Below are 25,737 nucleotides of genomic sequence, written 5' to 3' on the forward strand. Positions count from 1 at the left end.
GTTGACATGGTATTAGTGGCAGAAAGTGAGCGGACAGTTAATAACATGCTGAAAGATCTGAATGAAGCTTGTGTGGAATATGGGATGCAAATAAACACATAAAAAACAAAGAGTGTGGTCATCAGTACAAGACGCAGACTGTCCAGTATTAAAATAGGACAATCTACCATTAGCCAAGTAAGTGCATTTAAATATCTTGGAAGCACAATAACTGAAGACTTGAGATGTCACCAGGAGGTGAAAACTCGAATTGCCATAGCGAAGGAGGCATTCAACAGAAAGAGGAGACACTTAAGTGGCAATTTAGATAAAGGTCAAAGGAAAAGGCTTGGCAAATATTTCGTCTGGAGTGTGGCACTATAAGGGGCAGAAACATGGACGCTGAGACGAGAGGATGAAAAAAGGTTAGAAGCATTTGAGATGTGGATGTAGAGGAGAATGGAGAGAATAAGCTGGACGGAAAGAATGAGTAATGAAAGAGTATTGGAAAGGGTTGGTGAGAGAAGATGTCTGCTGAAGGTTGTAAGAGGAAGGAAAAATAACTGGTTGGGACATACATTGAGAAGAGAGTGGTTGCTAGCAGATGCTTTGGAAAGATTGGTTTGTGGGAGAAGACTGAGAGGAAGAAGGAGATAGAAGATGATAGATGACATAAAGGGAAGAGGAAATTATGCAGGCTTGAAGAGGATGGCAGAAGACCGGACAGCCTGGAAAACTACCATGTGAAAACCTGCCTTTTGGCCGAACACTGATGATGATCATGTATCTGTGTCACAGCATTCAATAAAAGTTACTTGGCGTGACATAATAATGTGTAACTTATTTTTGAAGTCCCTTCGTACATTCTTTCAATTTGTTATCAACACTGGCTGAAAAAGTCACTGGCAACACTGTATTGCTTTGCCCGTAATCCGTCTTTCCCCGGTTGAACAAGAAACGCTTGATGTTCAAATAGGTGAGTCGAGGTGTCTGCCTTATACAGGGTGGGGCAAATAAAAGTGGTCAGAACGAGTGGGTACGATTTTTGGCAACATTAACGGAGGAGGAAACGACGTACAGTTACATCCGACAGCATGGCGCAACTGCCCATACAGACGGCCGGACTTTGGATCACATTTAAACAATCATCACAGCTGACGGTGTTGTCAGCAGATGTCAGTCCGGTCGTGGCCACCCAGGTCACCTGACCTATCACTGTGCGATTACGTTACATGGGGAGTCCTCAAGTCTAAGGTGTATCGCAACATCCCACAAAGTCTTCAAGAACTTCAGCAGAACATTTCGGATGAGATTGCTGCAATTCCAACAGTCCAACTGCGATCCGCTTTCCGTGACTTGCTGACCGGATCCCAGCAGAGCCAAGAGGTGAATGGTAGTCAGTTTCGACATCTGCTATAGTCATGTTAGTACTGTATTTCCTTTCCTCTGTTGTTTGCACCTTGGAACTCTTTTCTCTGGGCCACTTTTATCTGCCCCATCCTGTATTTCCGTCCAAAAGTTATTCACACATTTGCAAAGAAAATCTTCAGAAATTCCTATGTTTAGTTTTGATCAAGAGGGATTGAAAGAGCAGAGAAAAAGAAAAACCTATAAAAATTATTGCGTTCTTCTAAACACAACATCTAAATTTGTAATAGTTGATTCTGTGATAAACTGGCTTTGTATTTTCTAGGATGTAAACATATTTCGTTGCCGAGAAACCAATATGATACGAAAAGATCTATAGATGGCCATTATATTTAAACGTACAGTAATATTGTTAGTTATAGCTTGGCGAAAAGGAACAAAAATCTGTAGTGACAGGCAGAAAAGCCAATAAATTAATAACAAAAAATATTTATTTTTGTGCATAGTAAGAAAAACTTATTGTTTCCGGAAGAAAATTAAAATAAATCACACTTTTACTTTTTATTGAAATCCATTATATTCGCCGTTGACGGTAGAAATTATTTACTTCACAACTGCAGTTTCAACCTTTGAACTATTTTCAAGTGGTTTTGCCAAGGGGTTTGACTTAAAAATACCCCAAAGGCCGAAATTGGATTTGTGGAGCAAATAATTTCTACAGTCAAGGTCGAATTGATGTCCTTCAAAAAATCCTACGTTACTGTGGACCCCGACCATAAGAAGTTAATTATTAATCATTGTAAAAAGAGTAGCTAGTAAATTTTCACTCAGAAGAAAATTAGTTGCTCGTCCTCCGCGCTCACAAGATCCCAAATCACAACAATAGGTGCTAGATGACGACCTGTGTTGTTTCCTTTTTCAATAAGATACTGATTCTGGTGATGACCCGTATAGTAGAAACTGGTAAACTGCCATGAGTACACCAAATGTGATCAAGACATTTATGAATTGAAGTTCCTATGATAGATTTCCTTTGGAGAGTCATATTTTAGGCAGTTAATCGCATACATTGACTAGCTGAAGTATACAAAGTTCTAAGTTGTAATATAATTCAATAGCCGACTATCGATTATTAAAGCGAGGTTGATCGAGACAAGCAGCAACAACAGACCCTTTTACCCCAGCCTACATTGATATTACGTAATTTCTAATTTTTTGCAGACCTTCATAAGACGTGTTCATAACAGTAGCACAATATAGCTGATTGCTTGCTGACTCCATAGACACCATACAATACATCTGAAATATTATCTTAAGTCCATATTTCGAACATTAAAACCCGTTAAATTCATCACCCGATATTTTGATACCATGAATGGAGGGTCTATAGCAACTAAAGATCATTATAAGATAATAGGTTTCATGTGGGGCCTTCTCTTTATCTAATTCCAAAATTGTATCTTATATTAACAAGATAGTCACCATGCAATACTCTAATTCTATTAAACGACTGATTTCAAAACTAATGTTCATTCAGCTGCTGGTACAGAACAAAAGTTCATGTTTAAGACATATAACAGTATCCCAGACGTATCAGGTGATTAATGCTAATAATTTATTAATTGTAGTGCAAAATTCTCAATACCTTCGGAAATTCTATAGACTCGCTAAATCTAAGACAAGTTTGGGGACCAGCGCCAAAAATTCCTTTAAGATGGAGCATTTCACAGGTCATTTCATAGTCGTTTTAAGTTTCCTGAAATTTGCGTATATTTTATTTTGCTAAGATAGCAGAACAAGTTGTGTAAGGATGATTTGAGTGAAATGTTGTTGCTACCACATTAATATACATTACGATTAACTTGATATACAAAGGACAACCTGTTTTATGTGGAAACTAATATCAAGTAAAGTGGTGCTGGCAATCAGGCAACTCATTTCTACAGTGAGGTATAGATTTATACTTCGTTTTTAAGACCTCACCCCGCTTGAACTGGAGGGCAGAGGCATACTTGCACGTTCATTTTCAAGAGACGTCATAGACAGTTCAGTGCTCATTGATGTTGAGGCAGGTCAGTGTGACCAATGGCACCTGTTTTTTTATGTGAATACCTGCCAAAATTAAGTTGGTAACAGTGCAAAAACATGGTCGACGGTATTTGTTTTTGTGAACAATTTTTAGGTAATAAACATAGTACCTTGGATAAATGATCCTGGCTTGTAAACATAGAGAGTAATTCAGCTGCCTCTACCACTGTCGTTTTATGCAACCCGCACGAGACCTTGATATTCTCTCATCTGATATTCTCTCACTCGCTAACAGCAAACCATTAATAGTACAGAAAAAATAAAGAATAATATTCTTTTGTAGGAAACTTACTACAGTTACATTTTGTACTGGGATACGTTTTCATTAGAGAACATAATTTCCGAGTTATTTAAGAAAAATGTACAGTAATGAGTTTCAAACACACCCCTATTCCCACACTCATAACCCATCGGTCAGGATTACTAGTATGTTATTATTGGTACTACCTGCTACCATTGCACAAAAATTTGCGACTGCAGGGAATTATTACCCACATTCCACCATTACAAACACTTACATCACTATATTTGTCAGGCCCTCTGATTACGAAAGCACCATGTTTGTAAGGGTTGAGATTGGACCTATTTGTGAATGTAATTAGCTTTAGCCTAGCGTAAGTAATTTTCTTTCATTACCCAATAAATACATTTAAATTCTGAAGATAACGAAATAGCGAACTGTTCTGGTGGGACAATAGCCAAGCCAATAGACACCAAAACAGGTCGAATATTGGGAATATGTATAGTGATAGGAGAGTGTGCCACAAACAATGTACGAGTACTAGAAAGCCTGACTGGTGAGGGATGAGTTTGAGACTGGATGTCACTGTGTAGGTGTTTCTTGAATAACTAGAAAGCTGTAGCCTCCTGCGAAAACTTATTCCACTACGAAATTTAACAGCATTAAATTTCCTACAAAAAAGGTCCAGTTTATTTTCTTCTGTGGGACTAATAGTTTGCACATAGCGAGTGAAGGGATACGGAAATCTCGCGCATGGTTGTTGAAGGCCAGGTGTGACATTGCAGGTTGCATAAAACGACAGCGGTAGGGGCCGCTGAAACACCTTGTATACCTACAACAAGTGAAGTCTTTTTGTAAATTTCTGGAATGATGTAATTCATCGTTGTTTGTTGTTAAAATCAGTAAAAAATTGGATTTGTGGCGTAAGAGAATAAGGGCTCTAAGATTAAATGTTTACTGACGTCGAGTTTAGAAAATGGTACAGAGTTCAGCAGGACAGAGGAATGATGCAGTAAATAACGTTGCTAGGATGCTGTAGCGCACACTTCAGTGCAGAGTGCAGCTAACGCTGCTCGTCCTCCATTTGCTGCTCAGAAGGTTATTTGTTACCCTGTGGGCGCTAACTGATAGTCGAGCGAGTTGCCGCTCCAGCTTAGCGTTGCCTCGAGGTGCACAGGAAAGAAGTGAACACAGAGGTAGAGCGCGAGACGCAGGACAAGGGCGACGCGCTGCGGCGATGCTGTTAAGGCGCTGGCTGCAAAGGCAGCTGCGCGCGCCCTTGGGCCGGATGGCCAGCCTCTGCCACTGTGTGTGCGCGCGCGCTGCTAGCGGACGGCCCGGCACTGACCTGAGCTGTGCGGCGAGCTGTTGGACGAGCCGTAGCCGTCGTCCAGCACGCGAGGCGCGGTCGTGGCCAACCCGCTGCCGCTGCCGCCGCCGCTGCCGCCTCCACCGCCCCCGCTGCCGCTGCCACCACCTCCGCAGTCGTCGCGAAGCACCGCCAGCTCCATACTGCCAACACGCAACACGCCACGTTCTCACATCTAGGTACGGTTCCAGAATCATTATGACATACACTGAAGAGCCAAAGAAACTGGTACACCTGCCCAATATCGTGTAGCGCGCCCGCGAGCATGCAGGAGGACCGGACTAACGTTTAAGTAGTGCTGGAGGGAACTCAAACCATGAATCTTGCGGGGCTGTCCATAAATCCGTAAGAGTACGTCGGGGTGCAGATCTCACCTGAACAGCACGTTGCAAGGCATCCAAGATATGCTCACTAATGTTCATGTCTGCGGAGTTTGGTGGTCAGCGGAAGAGTTTAAACTCAGAAGAGTGTTCCTATAGCAATTCTGGATGAGTGGGGTGTCGTATGTCCTGCTGGAATTCCCCAAGTCCCTCGGAATGCACAATGGACATGAATGGACGCAGGTGATCAGACAGAATGCTTACGTACGTGTCACCTGTCAGAGTGGTATCTAGACGTACCAGGGGTCCCATATCACTTCAACTGCACACGCCCCACACCATTACAAAACTTCCACCAGCTTGAACAGTCCCCTGTTGACATGCAGGGTACGTGGATTCATGAGATTGTCTCCATACCCGTACACGTCCATCCTCTCGATACAGTTTGAAACGAGACATGTTTCCAGTCATCAACAGTCCAATGTCGGAGTTGACGGGACCAGGCGAGGCTCAAATGGCTCTGAGCACTGTGAGACTTAACATCTGAGATCATCAGTCCCCTAGAACTTAGAACTATTTAAATCTATCTAACCTAAGGACATCACACACAGCCGGCCGCGGTGCCCAAGCGGTTCTAGACGCTTCAGTCAGGAACCGCGCGACTGCTATAGTCGCAGGGTCGAATCCTGCCTCGGGCATGGATGTGTGTGATGTCCTTAGGTTAGTTAGGTTTAAGTAGTTCTAAGTTATAGGGGACTGATGACCTCAGATGTTGGGTCCCATGGTGCTCAGAGCCATTTGAACTTCACACACATCCATGCCCGAGGCAGGATTCGAACCTGCGACCGGAGCGGCCGTGCGGTTCCAGACTGAAGGTTTGGCACTTATTACAAAACATACTTCTCCTTTATTACTCCTCTCCATTGCAGCATTTGCTTGACCTACACACCGCAACCCCATTTAATATCAAATAAGTTCAGATGGTGCAACTATACTTAACTGTTTGTGAATCACTTGATTCCTTACTTCTAAAATGGGAAAAACTGGACGACTTCAGGCTGTTAATTCGTTGTGTCTAACCAGTCTAATACACACATCAAAAAAAGTTTTGCATCACCTCGGTCCCGAGAGTTCCGGAACCTGTACATAAAACTGGAGCAGAGATCAACATAAACATCATTTCCGCACTTTCTATTGCTCATGAAAACAAGAAATAGCATATTGTACCACCATGCAACGAGACCTCCAGAGGTGTTGGTACAGATTGCTGTACACAACGGCACCTCTAACACCCAGTAGCACGTCCTCTTGCATTGATGCATGCCTGTATTCGTCGTGGCATTCTGTCCACAAGTTCATCACGGCACTGTTGGTCCAGATTGTCCCAATCCTCAACGGCGATTCGGCGTAGATCCCTCAGAGTGGTTGGTGGGTCACGTCGTCCGTAAACGGCCCTTTTCAATCTATCACAGGCATGTTGGATAGGGTTCATGTCTGGAGAATATGCTGGCCACTCTAGTCAAGCGATGTCGTTATCCTGAAGGAAGTCATTCACAATATGTGCAACATGGGGGCGCGTATAGTCGTCCATGAAGACTCTTGAACGCCTCGCCAATATGCTGCCGATATGATTGCACTATCGGTCGGAGGATGGCATTCACGCATAGTACAGCCATTACGGCGCCTTCCACGACCACCATCGGCGTACGTCGGCCCCACCTAATGCCACTCCAAAGCAGCAGGGAACCTCTACCTTGCTGCACTCGGCGTTTAACCTGACCGGATTGTCTCCAACCACGCCTCCGACGATTGTCTGGTTGACGGCATATGCGACCCTCATCGGTGAAGAGAACGTTGATGCCCTTCAGCATGTTGTTGGGCCCTTCTGTACCGCGCTGCATGGTGTCGTGGTTGCAAAGATAGACCTCGTCATGGACGTCGGGAGTGAAGTTGCGCATCATATAGCCTATTGCGCACAGTTTGAGTCGCAACACGACGTCCTGTGCCTTCACGAAAATCATTATTCAACATGTTGGCGCTGCAGGCAGGGTTCCTCCGGTTCACTCAGAGACACATGGACGCATCCCTTGTTGAGAGCCCATCCCGGGTCAAAGTAACAATGTGGACGCGATCGAACCGCAGTATTGACTGTCTAGCCATGGTCGAACGAGAGACAAGACGAGCCGTGTACCTCTTTCCTGGTGGAATGACTGGAAATGATCGGCTGTCGGACCCCCCCTCCATCTAATAGGCTCTGCTCATGCATAGTTGTTTACATCTTTGGGCGGGTTTAGTGACATCTCTGAACAGTCAAAGGGACTGTGTCTGTGATAAAATATCCACAGTCAACGTCTATATTCAGAAGTTCTGGGTACCGGGGTGATGCAAAACATTTTTGATGTGTGTAATAGTGATAATAGTGCGCACAGTCTTAAGTAGCTACTGCTGTGTCGTACCGTCAATTAATTCACCTATCTCTTTCGGAATGAGTAATGAAGCAATTTCTTGACGATTGGAGGTACTATCTACAACTTGTAGAAGATATTTTCTTTAGACATTTGGCATTTTTTACATCTATGTCCCACTTTTATCGTCAGCAATCTACAGGAGAAAGCACAACATGTGTGTGTTGTGTGTGGACAGTGTAAGGAACCTGTAAACTCCACCGAATTAATGCTACTAATTCAGAAACGTAATTATTGGTAACTTTGTCGTGTCCTGACACAGAATACAGGGAAGTCCGTGGGTTTGAGTTCAGTTTGCGATTTCCGTGAGGTGAGGAGCAAGCGCAGAAAGACAGATTCCCAGTGAAGGCAGGTTGATGACTTGGCTCAGCGCCAAACACTGTCACAAGAAACTTGTAATATTTCTGGCTTATTCAGCCATCATATTAGGCTCCAGGAAGCTATTCCCAGGGCAGTGGAGATGCAGGAAGCATAGAGATGACGCAATGTGGGATGAGGTACCGGTGACAGATGTTAGATTCGGTACCATTTCCGTGAGGAAGACCGCCTGCAAAGTGCTGCTGCTCTGTGACTGGCTGCTGTGTTCGGCGGTAGGGCGCCAAAACGTTATTATTAATTAATTATTAATTAAACCTGTCATCCAAATTACTTCATTTTTTAAAATAAACATCTCTCAACAGCCAGCTATCAATCAGTCATTTCAAAATTGTTAAAATCAAAGTATTACTAAAACAAAAGACTGAAGATATTACTGCCGATGCGCTTCGGTGGCGTTCGGGTCACGCCTTGCTCGCTTGGCGCGCGAAGTGTCTCGGGCATTCCGGCTCTCCAGTTCTGACCGTTCCAGTAGACAGACATGTTGTCTGTTATAGCAGTATTTGTTTCATGCAATTTTATTCACTACAGTTCCGACCGTCGCTAAGTACAGACATATTGTCTGTAATAGTAGTATTTGATTCATGTAATTTTATTCTCCAGTTCTGACGGTTCCAGTAGACAGACATGTTGTCTGTAGCAGGATGTATTTCATGTTCAGCCAGATATAATGACTGTGGAAAGATATGTTCAATACGTTGTGATCAAGAATAGTTTCTCGTGTCTATATCAATAAAAACGCGAGTGGCATCCCAAATGAATTATAGTTTATTCGTAGCAGCAGTTCCTTGCGAAGTTAATTTCAGCCTCAAGAAAAAGAATCCACTACCTGCGTGCTGTTTTCTGCGCTGGGGACATCATGATCGTGAAGACAGCAGGTTAGTGAAGTGTACAAGAACTTATGTATTCCACACAGGGCAGTGGAAACAACTAGGCACCTCACGTGTACTGCATGCACAGTACAAATGTGCTCTGTGACACGTCATCTGCAGTGATGCAGAGATGGTAAAGAAGGATGAAAGCATTAACAGTATCTCACTTTTATTCCTTTTTCTTGCCGTAAACTGTACCATGACCTGAAATATTTTAGAATTATAAATCAAGAGAATTATAACTCTAGTAAGTTCTTGATAACGGAGATATACAAAGAAATAAATTAAGCAGTGTCAATCGTGTTCACCTACGAGAGATGCGGATTTTGGGACTCAACAGGATGCTTGCAGGAGGAGACTCATGGAGTTCAGGTCTGATTAACATTATTTATCTGCGATGAGACTAACTACTACACTGAATGCTACTTCTAAACTTTAGAAAAAGCAAAGGAGGCAATCGGCTGCACAGCAGAAATCAGTGTCTGAAGCCAAAGGGGCTAGTGCTAACAGAAGTAGCGAACAGTAGAAATACGTTAGGTACAGACTTGAGAGCAGCTCTCCGTGTGAGAACAACAGACATGTCGGAGCTTATCGAGGCTGGCCACGAGCCACATGGAGTCGGCGATCTGCCTGAGAACTTCCTCTGAATACAAAAGCATGGCGTTTTGAAGAATCGTGGCGGCGCACCATTTCTTCCTTCCTGTAGTCGACACAATAATCCACTTAACAAACTTCGGCTAATGTGGCGAGTCCTTCTGCACCTCCAGGACGCCTCTGGCAAACCACATTTAGATTCCTCTCCTAATCCTGCTCGGTGGGTAGGGATACTTCTGGATTTTGCATTAACAAATTCCAAGTTTGGTCTCTACAGCGTTCAGACGAAAGCTAAACGTCACTGCCACTGCTATTACGGCCAACAACAACAGTGTTTTACGTCACCTGGCCCCGACCTCCATCCTTCTGTGGGTAGGGACTGCTCTGGTAGCACTCTAACCTGTGTAAACGCACTGACGTTGCAATTCTCAGGAGAAAGTAACAAGCTGGCTGCCTCTGCAAAGACGTGCGTTTTCATGGCCATCTTCTACAGTGACGCCTTACGACAACGTCGAGGCGGTATACAGAGTTACCAGTTATTTCTCCGAAGTGAAACTTCTCCCTGGAACATCTACACAGAGCGTCTGCAATGTGCACGGCACTGTTGTTACCATTTATCTCCGGTAACCTGAACGCTACCGGTTTTACCTGCTCTCTGCATTACGTCTCTGAATGCCTACCTTAGAGTGCGCTTCATGCCTCCAAATAGTCTTAAATATAACAACGTACGAGTCTCTATGTCACCAATATATGACAACATGTACAACCAGTATTAGGGTCTTACAAAATTGTGATAATAGAAATGATATTTTGAAAATAATTTAGTTTCGTGACTGAAACAAAATCAAATCGTCTCGTTTTTACCCCTCAGAAAATTCCATTTCAGCTCTCAGGGGGTAATTATCCCCAAGTTGTGAACCACTGTTATAGATAATAAGTCTTAAGGAAATGTATCTCATCGAAGGAGGATTGGCTTATGAGGCACTTGTTCCACCGATTCTTCAGTTGTTCGTCGATATGGAATCCTTACCAAGTGCCGGTTGAGTGGCCGAGCGGTTCTAGGCGCTACAGTCTGGAACCGCGCGACCGCTACGGTCGCAGGTTCGAATCTTGCCTCGGCCATGGATGTGTCTTATGTCCTTATGTTAGTTAGGTTTAAGTAGTTCTAAGTTCTAGGGGACTGATAACCTCAGAAGTTAAAACCCATACTGCTCAGAGCCATTTGAACCATTTGAACTGCTCTGGTAGCAGTCTAACCTGTGTAAACCCACTGACGTTGCAATTCTCAGGAGCAAGTATCAAGCTTGCTGGGGCTGCTTGAGGAGAGAGAGAAGATCCAACGTAGATCGGCGCGTTCCGTAACGGCAGTCGTCACAAGAGAGACATTCTGCATCACAGAGGGGTTAGCTACCGATAGTTCGAGAGAGCACTTTCCGAGAGGAGTCGGACAACATATTACTTCCTTTCACTTGCTTACATCTCCCGTCATAACCACGACGAGAAGACTCGGGGTATCAGAGGCAATACAGAGTTTTACCGACAGTCAATCCCCCATGCCCCATTAACGCCGGCTAAGTGGGATCAGTTGGTGGTAACAGAAGTACCCTCCGCCACACTCCATTTGTTGGCTTGCGGAGTATGATTAAGGTGTAAAGGCACCTTCCCGACTTTCTGAATAGGCAAAAACCAACCTGTGCATCTTAGTGACCGAGGCCGGTTAGAGAAAATTTGTTGCACGCAACAGAGTTATCATTTGGTGACATCCCCCCTCAACCTCCTACCTTTTCCCTGGTATGCTTTGACCCGCGTCAGCCTTCGCTACTAGTTCTTATACGCTCTGCATACAAATCATCCACCTGGACACTTCTGGCGTCCCGTTTAGCATGACGCCCCAGGCTGTGACTAGTGCCGCATATGAATAAACCGGCACCGCTAGCGACAACTGAAACAAATAGATTTTTTGACGCCCTGCTTTGAAACCAGACAAAGAAGGAACTGTGCAATACCAACACTGCATTTGCATGAAGGGCCAGTAACTCAATTTATTTGTTATTTATATAACTTTCCGTCATACTTGTTCACTATTAATGATGACAACAATGCTTTAATGAAGACTACAATGGCGTGAAAAACTTAATGATGAAAGTATCTTTTGCATGATGTGTCACTGACAAATAACATGGCTAGAAGGAACTTAGACTACACACACACTGAAACGCCAAAGACACTGGTACAGGCATGCTTATCCAAATACAGAGATATGTAAACAATCAGAACACGGCACTGCGGTCGGCAACGCCTGTCAAAGTAAGTGTCTGGCACAGTTTTTAGATCGGTTACTGCTGCTATAATGGCAAGCTATCAAGATGTAAATGAGCTTGAAAATGGCATTATAGTCGGCCCACGAGCGATGGGACACAGCATCTCCGAGATAGCGATGAAGTGGGAATTTTCCCGTAAGACGATTTGACGAGTGTGCCGTGAATATCAGGAATGCTGAAACATCAAATCTCCGACATCGTTGTGACCGGAAAAAGACCCTGCAAGGACGGGACCAACGAAGATTGAAGAGAATCGTTGAAAGGTGGCTACACTGAGTCACAGCGCCAGAGATTACGCCAAAGAGTATTATTCCGCCACCTCCACTGGCGCAGTAGTGGTAGTTCAGAAGTTGCTGTGGGCAGTTGTAGTTCTGAGGTTGCCGTGAGCAGTGCTTGTTGAGAGGATGTCGATAGCAGTACTAGTTGAGGCCGTGTCGTGTGCAGTTGTTCTGATGGGCTAGACACCAGATGTTGTTCGAATGGGGATGTTGTAATGATCACAGTGTATTTTCCGTTAATATATATGAAGGTAACAAATTTTTGTATTTCAAATTTCCTAAATAACAATGCCTCTTGGTCACAGGTTCAGTCAACAAAGCACCTGGCTTGTGTTCATGTATTAGAGTGTAATTCTGGTTTCTATGTGCAATCATAGTATTTCTGGTTTTTTAATTACTTCATTGTGAATGGCGTTTAAAGCATCTCGTCGAATTCACGAAGAACCGTGCCAGGTGTGTGCGTTGAATCACTCTTCCACACACAGAACAGTTACACTTGTGCTTTGTTGTTTCGTAGCTGTTATAGTTGCTGGGGACTTAATTAATTGATTGTGTTAACGGAAATTTCCTTTCATTCTTTGTTGTTATTCTCTGCAGTCAGATTGTGTACTAATACTACTCAGGGCTAACCGGTTACGAGACTTCGTAACCGGACATACAGATATTAAAATTATTTGCATTGTATTTAAATAAGCCCCCATGCACGTGGCGACTGCTGCTTCGGATCGTCCCTTGGAATTCTTTTGATAGTAAAAATAGCAGACAGTAGTATTGTTGTAGTAATTTGTATTTTAGTAATTGTAGTCTATATTGCATGTGTAGATTTGGTGATGAACATTTGTAGTTGTCTTGTCTTTCTTCTAATGGTATTTTTGCAGAATTTAATTTTTGATGTCTTGTATACGGGTTTGACAATTTTGTGCAATTATGAAGATTTCAATTGTTCGTTAATCGTGTTTGTCGGGAAGCATTTCGTGTGAATGGTATTGTTGGTAATAAAGTGTCATATTGTGTGTAATTTTCGTATAGTGACGAGTTTTGTATGTTTTGTAAATGATTACGCGATCGATGAAAAAGGCAAAAATGAAGGATAGTCATAATGACGAAATTGTTAACATGGCGAACTCACCCATGCAGGAGAACAGTATGATGAATAATGAAGTAGAAAATAATTGAATAAGCAGGAAAATAGTCCAGAACCAGTTCAAAACTTTTCACAATCAAAAAATTTTCAGAATACGAGATTAACGACAGAAGATTCTGGAATAGAATCGAACACAGATAGCTTTACAGCTATGACGAAGGAAGCTGGTTTTGCGGGAAATGTTAGGGGCGAAAAGAATTTCGAACCAGTTAATATGGAGCAGTTGATGAGTGGAATATTAAATTTAGGATCTGAATTAAAAACAGTGGCAACACGGTTAGAAAATGATATGGGATCAATGGAAACACGGTTAGACTCACGAATAGGGACATGTTTTAAAAACATGAAAGATGAATTAAAGAGAGAAGTTAGAGAAGAAGTACAACCGATTCTGAATTCTCACAGTAATAGATTAATTTCAATAGAAATTAGACAAAAGGAACAGGATACAGAGCAGGAAGAAAGAGATCAGAGTTTAATTTACAACGTGCACACGATAAGGAAGAAATATTTGCAAGAATCGAGGAATCCGTACCAAATGACAGAATAAATAACCTAACACAACAGTATGAACAGTTAACTACTAAATGTGTCAATACTGAAACCCGAGTCGCGACACTTACGGAAGACGTAAATAAACAGAAAGAACAAATAGGTGACTTATCGGAAAGAGTTGAGGAAATTTCAGATAAATTGACAAGTCTTAGTTTAAATGGGGACAGAGATTCAGATGCTACAGCTCCATTGCCATTTGCAGAAACCGAAGAGTACCAGAACATAAATAAACATGTTGAAAATCAGGGAAAAATTAATGAACGCGTTAAAAGGGAATTTGAAGAGTTACGAAAGCAAGTCTAACAAATTGAAAGCGAAATCGTAGGAAAAGATAGCAGAAGAAATTTAGAATCACAGGTAGCAGAGGGCTCTGAAGAAAATAATTTATTTCATTTACGAGATGCAACAAGAGAGCGCCAGGCGCGCGAACTTGACAATAATCGACATTCGGACTGGGACAGACACGGTAGGTCTTTGTCGCCACGAGGCGAAAACTTTGACTATAAACACTTTTTAACTGTTCGGAAATTTAAGATCTTTCGCAATTCTAAGAATGACATACATCCATGTTCATGGTTAGATCAGTTTATGTACGCACTTCCACCAAATTGGCCACTAAGTCACAAACTGGAATTTAGGTGCGGCAATTAAGTCCTCTGGGGATTCGCTACACTAAGTGAAAATGTGCCGCAGCGTGCACAGGGCCCCGAGCTGTAGTGGTGCTATTTCCCTTTTAGTTTTCTGCACCGCTGCCCACTCTTTTACTATTCTTTGTATCTATCAAAACAACTCTTCAACTATCAATCTATTTAGAAAGCCGGTAAAGAATAACCGGATATGACTATTTTACCCAAAAGTGATTTCGGGAATTACCGTTTGGACTTACTATATCTTCTGCAGCATTCATTCGTAGTTTAAACGAAATTTTACCTGTTTATCTTCGTGACAATATTACTTCATATATTGACGGTATTCTTATTACTAAACGTTCTTGGAGTGAGCACAACAAAATTTTGGATTCATTATTACGTATTTTTGCAGGAGTTGGCATTACAGTGAACTTGGAAAAATCTGAATTTGGCCGTTCTCAGGTGAAATTTATTGGTCATATTATTTCTACAGAAGGTATTCTTCCTGATCCAGAGAAACTAGACGCTATTCGTAATTATGCTGTTCCTACTACAAAACGTGATGTTCGTAGTTTCCTTGGTGTCTGTAATTTTCTTAGACGCTTTGTTAGATTGGACGATTTGGCCACACCTCGTTTATGTGAACTATCTTGAAAGAATTCTAATTGGTGTTGGGATGAAGAAGCTCAATCAGAATTTGAACAACTTCATGATGCTTTAGTTGCTGCTCCACTTCTTTCACATCTGGATTTATCTAAAGATTTTTGTGTGGCGACGGACTCATCATACAAAGGCCTAGGGGCACACTTATTTCAAGAGATAGAAGAAAACGGCGTTGTAGTACAGAAGGCTATTGCATATGGAAGTCGTGTTCTCTCTAAATCAGAAAAGAATTATTCGATTACGGAACTTGAAGCCTTGGCTGTTGTTTGGGCTTTCACAAAATTTCGCATATTTTTGTATGGCAGACATACTAAGGTTTACACCGATCATCGAGCCCTGGAATTTCTTATGTCAACAAAATTAACAAATGGAAGATTGTCACGATGGGGGCTGTATCTACAGGAATTTGATTTTAGTATTGTTTACGTACAGGGTTCTTCAAATATTATTGCTGATGCTTTATCACGTGCACCTATGGGTTTGAAACAAAGTGCTGAGGAGGACTGCAAAGAAAACAATTATTGTTTGATGTATATTCAAGTTGTTGCGTTTGAAAATTTTATTTCGTCTTCGCTCCAGGACATCGCTAAGGAGCAAAACAAGGATCCAATCTGGAAGGACATTAAGGAGAAGTGGAGGAGAAAGGAAAGCGTAGCGAGTAGACAGTATTATTTAGTTCGCAATTATATTCTTTTTAAACGAAAATCGGTCGACAACTCTGTTTGGTTAGTTTGCATTCCTGATGAGTGGGTTAATAAATTGTTTTGGTATACACATTTCAGTTATGCACACTTTGGTCCCAGAAAATGCTTTCATAAATTACGAGAAAATTGCTACTTCAGTAATATGTAAAAACGTATTCGATTTGTTCTTGCCAAATGCAAATTATGTCAAAAGGCTAAGCCGCCAACTATTTCTCACAGAGCACCGTTGTTTCCTATCATTCCAGCGAAATTAAAGGAGATAGCTGCAGTCGATTTGTTCGGTCCAGTGGTTCGTTCTACTAATGGTTTTGCGTACATTTTGGTAGCAGTGGAATTGACATCAAAATATGTGTGTTTTACACCTTTACGCAAAGCAACAGCTCGTTCAGTATCTAATGCTTTCATCAAACATTTTCTTAAAGAAGTGGGACATGTTGATAAGGTTATATCAGATAATGGATCACAGTTTCGCTCCAAAAATTTGGCTTCGCTCTCTACGGCGCCGTAAGATTAAACCAATTTTCATTTCACTTTTTCACCCACAATCTAACGCTTGAGAGAGATGGATGAAGGAAATCAATAAATTGTGTCGACTTTATTGTCATCAGAATCACAGAACGTGGGATCAGTATCTTCATATTTTTCAAAACATTCTGAATGAACTCCCTAGTGATTCAACTTCTTTACCGCCTATATTGATATTAAAAAACAAAGCACCAACAAATCGCATTTCTGAAATCGTTCCTTTTCCGCCTTCATGGAAACTGCGGCATTCTGAAGTTGTGAACTTGGCTCTACAAAATATTGCATCTGCGGCTGCTAGAAGAGACAAATCAGCTAAACGGCCGGCCGGAGTGGCTGAGCGGTTAAAGGCGCTACAGTCTGGAACCGCACGACCGCTACGGTCGTGGGTTCGAATCCTGCCTCGGGCATGGATGTGTGTGATGTCCTTAGGTTAGTTAGGTTTAAGTAGTTCTAAGTTCTAGGGGACTTATGACCACAGCAGTTGAGTCCCATAGTGCTCAGAGTCATTTGAACCATTTTTTGAAATCAGCTAAACGTCCTGGTCGTTTAAAAACCTTGTCAGCTGGTCAAAGGGTGTTAATTAAGTCTCACCGTTTGTCTCACAAAGGAAAAGGCTTGTGTCGCAAATTTTTTCTGCTTTATAACGGTCCATATAGAGTTCGCAATATTATTCATGATAACACTGTCGAAGTAGAAACTCTTAAATCTCGGCGCTCTAAGGGAATACATCATATATCGAACGTTAAAATTTTTGCGGAATGACGTTCTTTTGAGAAATTAACAGTTATACGTAAACATGCAGAGAATACAAGGATACCGCGACTGTTCCGGCGGCGGCACATACTCAAAGCAACAGTCAAGTCTGCGCGCCGCACAAGGCAGTCGTTGACTCCAAACAATACTTCCTACATCACGCGTACCTACAGCTGATCGAGCGCTCAGTGCGAATGCACTGACAGCCGTAAACAAATACACAGTCTAATTTCTCTGATTAAATTCAGTATAGAGCTATAGTGACTTGATAAATTTTTATTAACGTTCAGTTTTTTTCAGGATACAGTTGTATAAAATATTGAAGAACTTCAGGTAAATTCTGTGTGTGTCCGACGCTAAGAGGACTTGCTTTCGAGAAAATTTCAGGAAGAATGTAATTTCGAAGAGTAAGGTAATAAACTAAAAAGGATAACTATTAATTGAGTTTATTTTTCAGGTAACATATTTCCACTTAGGTACGTGCTTTAGACGTAATTTGCTGCTCGCAATTACGTGATTTATACTTTGTGTTCACTGATTTTGACAATGACTGATTAATGAACAGGGTTGTTACTTATGTATATTATGCATCGCTTGGCTGCACTGCTTTTTCACTGATGTCATATTTTTTATTATGTTCCTGCTGTGCTTATTTATTTAAATCATAATTGTCACCTGATTAGTTGTGTTGATATGGTTATGTATGTAAGTTATACTTTGTGATTTATCTGCTTGCGCCTGCATGTTTCCTTATTAAGATTACATATGAACATTTATTTGCTTAGGCTGATATGATGCTAATGACCTGTTTAGTATGTAAGATATATATTTACTGCTTTGCGTATGGATTGCATATTTACACATTTCTGTTTTGTTGTCATAACTACTCTTTAATTTGGTATATATAAATGCTGGTATACGGTGTACGAACATGGAGTTTAGGTCACACTATGGTATTAATTATAGATTGTTCGCTTGGCAGAGCCTCGTTATAGGGATTGTGCTACATCCACTTGTTAACATTCTGTTCTCTACTGGTACATTTACTCGCTATTGCATGTTTTGCTTACGCTCAGTGCCTTATATTTTAAGATAAGAAAGTGAACTGCTATAATTCTACGAACGACAAGAAGCTTCATTGAAGTCACATGAGCTGGAGGTTTTATGGAAGCTGTATAAATTTATGCTAATAGGAAGGAAGCTAACGACATGACATACCAACGCTAGGTTTAGACCGTTGACAGTTATTACACTGCATTCTTCGTGAGCGATTGATATAGCAAGTGACACTTGACACAAGAAATACTCCACATGTTTGCTTCTGTTTTGCCATGATTCTTGAAGTGGTGTACACACTGTGAAATATTACGATCATTCACACTCTGCACTCGTACTTACTTACTGAAAGTTATTCAAACTAAAGGCTGTTAGAGGTCATGTATGCATTTCTTTTATTTAATGATGGACAAGGTAACCAAAATGTAGTTTATAATTCATAATGAGTAGAAGATTTGGGTCAGATGGATTACACAGAGGTTGTGTGTGGACATTGTCTCTTCGGATTTTATGGGATGATGAATTGAAATTTGCACTAGGATTTTATCTGTGCTTGTTCGAGGAGACTGACTAGAGGAAAGAGTTGTTATGGAAGTGAAATGATATTGGCGGTAAGGTTTATATGTATCGACGTATTGAAGAGGTATTATTGAGGTATTGAGATTGTGTGAAGTTGATGATTATTGGAGTTTTGGTGGACAAGAGGTAAGGTAAATGATATTGATGATAAGGTTCACATGTATCGACGTAAGAGGTATTATTGAAGTATTAAGATTATGTGATGCTGATGATTATTGGAGTTTTGGTGGATAAGAGGTAAAATAAGTGAGGAGTATATTTTTTTGTTGGTTTATATGGATCAACGAGGATGAAGATGGCAGACTAGAACATTCAAGTGGAAGGAAGATTATCTACACACACACACACACACACACACACACACACACACACACACACTTTGCTAAATAAATAAGCAGTATATACTTTTTTTGGAGAGAGGAAGTATGAACATATCTTGGCACACTGACAGTTGTTCAGCAACTGTACATTTTGATTTGGCTTGGCAAACATTGGTCTTGACATGATGACATGACGTTGACTAACTATTATTGACTGTTATACGCTGCTGCCACTACTACTTGACACATATGTTGAACATCAAATTTTGACAGAATTGCATTTACACAGTTAACACTATTCAATTACACAGTAGTACTTAAATGTGGATGAAAGATGAGTGAGTGTGTTTTGTGTGTTTTCCTTTCCTAATCCCAAATAATTGGTACCGACCTATCTCCTAAATACACTCCTGGAAATGGAAACAAGAACACATTGACACCGGTGTGTCAGACCCACCATACTTGCTCCGGACACTGCGAGAGGGCTGTACAAGCAATGATCACACGCACGGCACAGCGGACACACCAGGAACCGCGGTGTTGGCCGTCGAATGGCGCTAGCTGCGCAGCATTTGTGCACCGCCGCCGTCAGTGTCAGCCAGTTTGCCGTGGCATACGGAGCTCCATCGCAGTCTTTAACACTGGTAGCATGCCGCGACAGCGTGGACGTGAACCGTATGTGCAGTTGACGGACTTTGAGCGAGGGCGTATAGTGGGCATGCGGGAGGCCGGGTGGACGTACCGCCGAATTGCTCAACACGTGGGGCGTGAGGTCTCCACAGTACATCGATGTTGTCGCCAGTGGTCGGCGGAAGATGCACGTGCCCGTCGACCTGGGACCGGACCGCAGCGACGCACGGATGCACGCCAAGACCGTAGGATCCTACGCAGTGCCGTAGGGGACCGCACCGCCACTTCCCAGCAAATTAGGGACACTGTTGCTCCTGGGGTATCGGCGAGGACCATTCGCAACCGTCTCCATGAAGCTGGGCTACGGTCCCCGCACACCGTTAGGCCGTCTTCCGCTCACGCCCCAACATCGTGCAGCCCGCCTCCAGTGGTGTCGCGACAGGCGTGAACAGAGGGACGAATGGAGACGTGTCGTCTTCAGCGATGAGAGTCGCTTCTGCCTTGGTGCCAATGATGGTCGTATGCGTGTTTGGCGCCGTGCAGGTGAGCGCCACAATCAGGACTGCATACGACCGAGGCACACAGGGCCAACACTCGGCATCATGGTGTGGGGAGCGATCTCCTACACTGGCCGTACACCACTGGTGATCGTCGAGGGGACACTGAATAGTGCACGGTACATCCAAACCGTCATCGAACCCATCGTTCTACCATTCCTAGACCGGCAAGGGAACTTGCTGTTCCAACAGGACAATGCACGTCCGCATGTATCCCGTGTCACCCAACGTGCTCTAGAAGGTGTAAGTCAACTACCCTGGCCAGCAAGATCTCCGGATCTGTCCCCCATTGAGCATGTTTGGGACTGGATGAAGCGTCGTCTCACGCGGTCTGCACGTCCAGCACGAACGCTGGTCCAACTGAGGCGCCAGGTGGAAATGGCATGGCAAGCCGTTCCACAGGACTACATCCAGCATCTCTACGATCGTCTCCATGGGAGAATAGCAGCCTGCATTTCTGCGAAAGGTGGATATACACTGTACTAGTGCCGACATTGTGCATGCTCTGTTGCCTGTGTCTATGTGCCTGTGGTTCTGTCAGTGTGATCATGTGATGTATCTGACCCCAGGAATGTGTCAATAAAGTTTCCCCTTCCTGGGACAATGAATTCACGGTGTTCTTATTTCAATTTCCAGGAGTGTATTATTTTACTTGTTTGTTATGACTTGCACTGACACCCATAAATATTATGGGTTTACTGATACTTGCGTATTTGTAATAGTTAATATGACAATTATCTGATACCATTTGTGTGTTTATTATAATTTGTGTGTTTAGTGTAAGAGCATTGATGATAATTTTGTAAAAGCAATTGTGCGTGCATTCAAACTGTTGTTCGTGCTTGCACCTATCATCAGTGATGGGTGTCACTTGGAAATGTTTAATTTCTGCTGATGAACTCTGATGAACTGTCAATTTAGTGATAGTGAATATTATGGACTGTTACCTGCACTTGCTCAACATTGCTGGGTGCCACTGATGGAACTACTTCTACTGAAATAATGTCACTTGTTGCTGTCTGCACCTGTTCAACATTGCTGGGTGCCACTGATGGAACTGCTACTACTGATAATGTCACTTGTTGGTGTCTGCACCTGTTCAACATTGCTGGGTGCCACTGGTCGAACTGCTTCTACTGAAATGATGTCATTGTTGGTGTCTGCAACTGTTCAACATTGCTGGGTGCCACTGATGGAATTGCTTCTACTGACATAATGTCACTTGTTGGTGTCTGCAACTGCTCAACATTGCTGGGCGCCACTGATGGAACGGCTTCTACTGAAATGATGTCAGTTGTTGGTTTCTGCACCTGCTCAACATTGCTGGGTGCCACTGATGGAACTGCTGCTACTGAGATAATGTCACTTGTTGGTGTCTGTGCCTGCTCGTCATTGCTGGGTGCCACTGTTGGAGCTGTTTAAATACTGCTGATGAAATGTTATGAGACTGCTATTTGCACCTGTTGACCATTGCTGGGTGCTACTGCTGGAACTGTCAATTACTCTGAGGAGTGCTACTTGTTTATTGAACTATTGACAAACTCTGAGGAGTGCTACTTGTTTATTGAACTACTGAAAATATTTTATGCGAATATTTGTACAAACTGATTTTTTGTGTATTTACTGTTTATCAAATGTTATGAGACTCTTACCTACACCTGTTAGTCATTGCTGGTGCCATTGACTGAATGATGCTTGTGTAAACTATTATGTAAAATCACATGTATGCAAGCATTTGTATTCCTTACTATGTTTTATATATTAGATTATTGAAGGGTCAGTGCAAAGCCAAAATTTTTTTTACTTATCTGATATTTACTTATTACTATTATCTTTATTTTTGTCTGTATTTTTTGGACGAATTTGGTGGTATGTTCACCACCAATGCTGGCAAAAATACCATAAAATTCTAGCCCGTGGAGGAGGGGTATATGAAAGGTGGCTACACTGAGTCACAGCGCCAGAGATTACGCCGAAGAGTATTATCCCGCCACCTCCACTGGCGCAGTAGTGGTAGTTCAGAAGTTGCTGTGGGCAGTTGTAGTTCTGAGGTTGCCGTGAGCAGTGCTTGTTGAGAGGATGTCGATAGCAGTACTAATTGAGGCCGTGTCGAGTGCAGTTGTTCTGATGGGCTAGACAGCAGATGTTGTTCGAATGGGGATGCTGTAATGATCACAGTGTATTTTTCGTCAATATATATGAAGGTAACAAATTTTTGTATTTAAAATTGCCTAAATAACAATGCCTCTTGGTCACAGGTTCAGTCAACAAAGCATCTGGCTTGTGTTCATGTATTAGAGTGTAATTCTGGTTTCTATATGCAATTATAGTATTTCTGGTTTTTTAATTACTTCAGTGTAAATGGTGTTTAAAATGTCTTGTCTTATTGAGGAAGAACCGTGCCAGACGTGTACGTTGAACGACACTTCCACACACAGAACAGTTACATTTGTGCTTTGTTGTTTCGTAGCTTTTATAGTTGCTGGGGACTTAATTAATTAGTTGTGTTAACGGAAATTTCCTTTCATTCTTTGTTGTTATTCTATGCAGTCAGATTGCGAACTAATACTACTCAGGGCCAACCGGTTACGAGACTTCGTAACCGGACATACAGCTACTAAAACTAACAATATTTGCATTGTATTTAAATAAGCCCCCACGCATCGTTCAACGTGACAGAAGTGCTACCCATCAGTAAATTGCTGTAGATTTCACTGCTGGGTGATCAACATGTGTCAGCGTGCGAACCATTTAACGAAATATCATCGATATGGGCTTTCGGAGCCGACGGCCCACTCGTGCACACTTGATTAGCCGTCAACACCGAAATTGGACTGTTGATGACAACATGTTGCGTGATCGGACGAGTCTCGTTTCAAATTGTATCGAGCGGATGGACGTGTATGGGTATGGAGATAATCTCATGAATCCATGGACCCTGCATGTCAGTCGGACTGTTCAAGCTGTCGGATGCTTCTTCTGAGTTTAAATGCTTTCGCTACGCACCAAACTCCCCAAACATAAATATTATTGAGCATATCGTGGATGCCTTGCAATGTGCTGTTCATAAGAGCTCTACATCCCTCTCGTACTCTCACCGATTTATGGACAGGCCTGAAGGACTCAGTTCCCTCCAGCACTACTTCAGACACTGGTCGAGTCCATGCTCGTCGTGTTGAGGCACTTTTGCATGCTCGCGGGGGCCCTACACGATATTGGGCTGGTGTGCCAGTTTCTTTGGCTCTTGAGTGTAGAAAGTACTACAGTACAGCAGAGAAGGTAACTAAAAGGAATACGCAACGAGACGAACAGAATGGGCACTTTTATGGAAAGTCTTACACTTAAGTGACTGCAATTTATGATGGCTGTTTGGACATTACAAAATCTGGGGCAGGCTTCTTAGTAGGGTATGTGATCACCAGGGACGCCAATGCCTCCAGTGCAACGTGCTCCCATGCTGACCACTAGAGTTCTTGCGGTGGAGCATTGAGCTCCTCCACCAGCGTGGCTGACACCTGCTGGATGGTCGTTGGTGCGTGTGGGTGTGCTGGAACGTCTCCCCAAGGCATCAAGACATGCTCGACGGCTTTAAGTCGGGGGAAAAGGAGGTAAGTCCATTCACCAAATACCCTCTCGTTCCAAGAGCTGCTCCAACTACGGTGTGCCGTTCTGTCGTGCATTGTCATCCACAAAAATGAGCCCAGGGTCAAATTCACCCCTGAAAAAATGCACATGGCAGAGCAGTACAGTATTACAATAGCGTTGATCGATGAATGTACACGTTCAAAAATCTGGAGTTCAGGAAGCCCATGCAATATTCTGCCTCCCTACACCAAGAGCACCTAAACGGTTATATTGAACCATGTTGCTGTGTGCATTGCGTCTTCTCACGTCTCACGATGAGAGCACGAGGGCAAACGACAAAGCCAACAATGGAATCATCCCACATTTTCCCTTCTAGAGAAATCCAAAACTGTTCACACAAGTTCCGGTAACGTCATAATGACCTCCTACGATTGCAGGTGCCCTCTGCTCGTCGGTATCCTCGAACGTGAAATCACAGTCAATGCACAGCGCTGTGAAGACACTTTGCAGAATCTGCGACGTGCCATAAAGTCAAAACGCCCAGGAATTCTGCCAGGCGAAATCATCCTGATGACAATGGCGCTCATCCCATACCCCACACAGCCTGGATCGCTCACCGTGTGATTTTCACACCTTTGGTGCTCTGAAGAAAGACGTGCGCGGACGTCGGTTTCAGTCGGACGAGGAAGTGCAAGAGAAGTGCGGTTGTGGATATGTCAGCGGCAGACCGCGTCCTACAAAGCACGAGTTGATAGTCACGTGTCCCACTGGGATGAATGTCTTGATGCGTATGGTGACTACTTTTGAATGGAATCATTCCATGGCCCCGTTACGATGGATGATTGATTTTGATTGCTCCTTGTATTATAACAAAACGTATCTAAAACGACGTATTTTCGAGGGATTCAGAAAGCGATGAGTTTTGAAAGAGCTTGTAGTCATACCAAATACTCTATAACAAAAAGAAACCAAAATACAAAATATGATCTCCATACAATATGGCGTTTCATAAGTTCTCCTTGCAACCTAAAACTGGTGCCGCATCTTACTGGCTACTCTTCTCTTCACTACGCAAAAATATGCCATGCCCGATTCTTCACTTCACCCTTCGCAATCTAGCGGAACATGGAATTCCGCGCTGTAGCGTGTAAAGTATTTGGTATGAGTACAAGCTCTTTCAAAACTCAGTGCTTTGTGAATCTCTCGAAAGTACGTCGTTTTAGATACGATTTATAATACAAGGGACACTCAAAACCAATCATCCATCATAACAGTGCCATGGATGATTCCATTAAAAACTCATCGCCATACACATCAAGACATTTATACCAGTGGGACACATGACAATCAACTCCTGTTTTGGCCGGCCGAAGTGGCCGTGCGGTTAAAGGCGCTGCAGTCTGGAACCGCAAGACCGCTACGGTCGCAGGTTCGAATCCTGCCTCGGGCATGGATGTTTGTTATGTCCTTAGGTTAGTTAGGTTTAACTAGTTCTAAGTTCTAGGGGACTAATGACCTCAGCAGTTGAGTCCCATAGTGCTCAGAGCCATTTGAACCATTTTTCAACTCCTGTTTTGTAGGACGCGGTCGGCCGCTGACTTATCCACAACCGCACCTACTCTTGCACTTCCGCATTACTTTTCTTCAACGAAGTAGTCGATACTAGTTCTAATTTTCGAATTTTGGACGGGTCGGTATTATATTAACTGTTTATCTGAAAAATTACATATAATTTTATACACAATATGTTATATTTCTAGCTAAAAG

The 25,737-nt window shown here is 42.7% G+C and overlaps 1 protein-coding gene across 1 annotated transcript in view; it reads right to left on the bottom strand.

Moving 5' to 3' along the window:
* LOC126092719 (uncharacterized) overlaps positions 1-25,737 on the bottom strand; it is an 806,259-nt gene that overhangs the window by 602,319 nt on the left and 178,203 nt on the right. Inside the window, exon 2 of the mRNA XM_049908443.1 lies at positions 5,025-5,188. Coding sequence (XP_049764400.1) covers positions 5,025-5,187 — 163 coding nt within the window. The 5' untranslated portion in view covers position 5,188. The remainder of the gene's footprint in view (positions 1-5,024; positions 5,189-25,737) is intronic.

Source organism: Schistocerca cancellata, chromosome 7 (assembly GCF_023864275.1).
Source record: "Schistocerca cancellata isolate TAMUIC-IGC-003103 chromosome 7, iqSchCanc2.1, whole genome shotgun sequence".
Classification (NCBI taxonomy): Eukaryota; Metazoa; Arthropoda; class Insecta; order Orthoptera; family Acrididae; genus Schistocerca; species Schistocerca cancellata.